General features: G+C 31.4%; 1 protein-coding gene across 1 annotated transcript in view; it reads right to left on the bottom strand.

The window, feature by feature from the left end:
• Positions 1–918: 918 nt before the first annotated feature.
• The window catches only part of LOC106471154 (ankyrin repeat domain-containing protein 13D-like), a gene marked incomplete at its 5' end in the record, with an annotated part of 85,510 nt that continues 82,593 nt past the window's right edge, over positions 919–3,835 (bottom strand). Inside the window, one exon of the mRNA XM_013931742.2 lies at positions 919–1,989. Within this exon, the coding sequence (XP_013787196.1) occupies positions 1,776–1,989 (214 nt within the window). The remainder of the gene's footprint in view (positions 1,990–3,835) is intronic.

The raw sequence follows: 3,835 nt of genomic DNA, 5'->3' as shown, positions 1-3,835 counted from the left end.
ATGAAGACTATAACCAAGTTTAGCTCTAAAAAAACCAGATGAAGACTATAACCAAGTTTAGCTCTAAAAAAACCAGATGAAGACTATAACCAAGTTTAGCTCTAAAAAAACCAGATGAAGACTATAACCAAGTTTAGCTCTAAAAAACCAGATGAAGACTATAACCAAGTTTAGCTCAACACAGACCAGATGAAGACCATAACCAAGTTTAGCTCTATACAGACCAGATGAAGATTATAACCAAGTTTAGCTCTACAAAGACCAGATGAAGACTATAACCAAGTTTAGCTCCACGAAGGGAGCTAAACTTGGTTATAGTCTTCATCTGGTATAGTCTTCATCTGGTCTGTAGTAAACCAAGTTTAGCTCTAAAAAACCAGATGAAGACTATAACCAAGTTTAGCTCTACAAAGACTAATGAAGATTATAAAGCAAGCTGAGTTGTACAAAGACTGATGAAGACTATGAGGAAAATCTAGTAGAGACCGTAAATGTTGCTGCACTAAGGCTAAAGAAAGTTGAAGTTGGAAAAGGACAATAAGCAAGGTTGATAGTATATGACATATCTTTATAGTTTTTGATTTTAAAATTGTTTTTAAATTCCTTAGAAAGTGTTCTTGAGATTTTCCCAAGGATAAAAACTGGCTAAATTAGTTGCATTTTTGTATCTTTTAAATCAAGTTGATTTTAAATAAGGGTTGTGTCTTTCATGGGTGAAAAAATAAAGGTAATATCAACAAGTTCATAATATTTTACAAAGTACACATCAAGAAGTAATTTACGATTCATCCCTAATGTTTAGCCAGTGTTTTAGAAATCTTTTTCAAGTCATACTAAAAATAATCTAATTAATGTTAAATATGTAACAGAATACAACTAAAGACAAATTACAGGAATTTTAACATTACTTAAAAACACTGACACATTACAAGATGTGGGAATAAAGCTGTGCATAATGAAAGTTTCAGATTTTATTTTCCCAAAAGAAGACATTACAATATTATTTATTATCAGTCCTAGTTCTTCAACAACAACAAAAAAAGTTTCCTATTTAGTGACTTTCTTTTGCTGTCATATAAAAACCTTCTCAGCTAAGCAATGTTTAAAACTCAACAAAATATGGATTTATTTTAATAAGTGTAATTTATCAGACTGATTTTTTTGTTCAATATATTTTAAACTGTATTTTGTTTTTCTTCTTTTGAAAATAGAAACAAAAACCTAAATGAGCAACATATAAGATATAGCAAGGGGAAGATTATAATTGTCACACTTACTTTTTTCTCAAAGGTGACGTTTCAATCACTTACTTATCAAGAAAAGAAAAAATACTTTGATTTGACAAAAAGTGGTCAAAAAGTCATCTTGTTTTACAGTTATAGTTTCTCATTATTAGTGAAGTTTCTCTTGCAATATTTAAGAATTATAGTTACAAAGACACAGGCACAAACACATAATGCATAAAAAACACTTGATGTTGTAAAATTTTCAACCAATTCCACAAGAACTAACAAACAATGGAGTGTAAGCTTCCAAGTCCTACACTTGTAAAAAATTTAGCTATCAGCAAGGGGAATAAAGCTGGACATTCACAACAAAATGTATCATGAGTCATTCTACCCTAAATTACAATACAATTCAAGAGAAATGAGGAGGATAAAGGTATGTTTTGACAATTAATTTTGTACAAATTCTTGATTATTAAATATGTGATTTTAACCTAGAATCATACGTACAGGGCAGTTTAGGTAGCTTAGTGATACATTACATATTGACTACTTTTCTGTTAATGATAATCTTAAAACTCTTTCTAATTCTACTTCTTCTTCTTCTAGTTTTCTCCTTTCATCCTCAGCTGCCTGCTGGGATAACCTCAAGGCCAGAATAAGCTGGGGGTCCTTGTCTCCAGCCGTTGAAGTAGCTTCATCTGCAACACCGACAAGAGGCGAGCTGTTGTTCCAACAGTCAGTCATGCTTTCCTGTAGTGCCCTGAAGGTGAGGGGGGGAGCAAGGAAGAAATTGCAAGACTACAGGCAGGACTAGCTAACAAGTTAAACTAAACCAGACATCACAAACTAGCTATTGTGTGACTGATTGAGAGTAACTTCAAATTATTGAAATGGGACAAATCTTTGTTTGTCTCTAAAGCCACTACTATTAAAACCCACTTTCATTAGATAACTTCCTCCACAGAGGATAAAAACATCTTCGATATTACAAACTAAAATATATCTTTAAATGTAACATGTTTTTCAATCAGGATAACACTGGATGAAACTTGGAAACCTTTGCTCTAATAACTTAAAATAGGGAAATATCATAATTATTCTAACTGTAAACTATCATGTTTAAAAGGGTATCACAACATTCTACTGCTGACATACGACTGTCACAACATTTTATTGCCAGCAAATAATTATGTTCTTAAAACAATACATTTCCTAGCACAGTGAACAAGTTTATTCTCAAAAATTACAGTGATCTAATAAACTATAGCACTAAACTTGATTAAAAATAAAATTCAAAAATAAAGTAATTCAATAACTTGCTGGAGCAAACGGCTATGACTATATAGCAGATATGTACACTATCATTTATGTTTGCATAGGTACAAATTTTATGACATAATTTTTTGTGTTTCGGGTTTTTAATATGATAATGGTCACTTTCATCATATTCCGATGATACAATTTCTATACGTACAGAAAACCTTATAATGAAATGATTATTTGCTGCATACCATTGCCAGCAGTCAAATGTTGGTAGTCAAATGTTGGCAGCAGAATGTCATAGAACCATTTAAAAGAAGGTAACTAAAAACTTGAACTTTGATGCAAATAAAAATTTTTACATTTCATGATATGATAAAAACTTTAAAACAGAGTGCTAGAGCTTAAAGCAAAAGGAAGTGCTCAAAAAAGCAGAACAAACATCATAGTGTAAAAGATTTATGGAATCAACTAATGCATATGTCTGTTAAGAAAGCCATCTACGAAAGAGATTAAAACAATCAAAATTCTACTCAAGCTAACGTCTGAAAAGAAAAACCATATACAATTACTATATTTTTTAAAAGTCACAAATTAAATTATATTTTTATAATTACTACAGTATAACAAAATAATAAATAGCAACTCACAATAACATATTTCTTGGATTCGTGAGATAAGAAATCAAAACAGTTATAATTCTTCATGTTACAATGTCCAGGCAGTGATAAAATTTTCCTTACAGAAAACCATGTGCCAGGATCTGGCCTCATGGTGTATAAAGTATCAAGTTGTGTTCAAACTGAACAGCAAAGAAATAAAAACAGAACTCAGCTGTACAAGCTTCCAATAGACAAGTGGTGCTCCATTTGAAATTCCAATAACAACTTGTACCAAATTCCAGTGAGCAGAATTTCCCTCATATCCAAGTACTATGCAATTCTTTACAATACAAAGGACAAAATGTGTAGATTATAAAACTTACCTCACGAAAGTCATTATACCTTCAGTTCAATAAACACAGAAACAAGAATACTTCACAGGAATAATATGATAAAACATGCTTGTGTCTCTACTCTAGTCATTTCTCCTAAATTAAAATCATAATAAAAATATGTGTAGCCAATCTACAGATTGTAGCAATTTCATATATTACCTAGAATCAGTATGTAGCAATCTTGTGATGTTAGAGTCACTCTTCAACAACTGTAGCAGTTTTATGACTAAGGAGTCATGACAGCAACTTTAGCAATATTGTGACTTTAGAGTCACTCTTCAACAACAAGTAGCAGTTTTGTGACTTTGGAACCAATTTTCAACAACTGTGGCAGTTTTTGTGACTAAGG

The sequence above is a fragment of the Limulus polyphemus genome, unplaced genomic scaffold, assembly GCF_000517525.1.
Source record: "Limulus polyphemus unplaced genomic scaffold, Limulus_polyphemus-2.1.2 Scaffold4442, whole genome shotgun sequence".
NCBI lineage: Eukaryota > Metazoa > Arthropoda > Merostomata > Xiphosura > Limulidae > Limulus > Limulus polyphemus.
The sequence above is the reverse complement of the archived record's forward strand: the minus strand, read 5'-3'. Positions and strand labels throughout refer to the sequence as shown.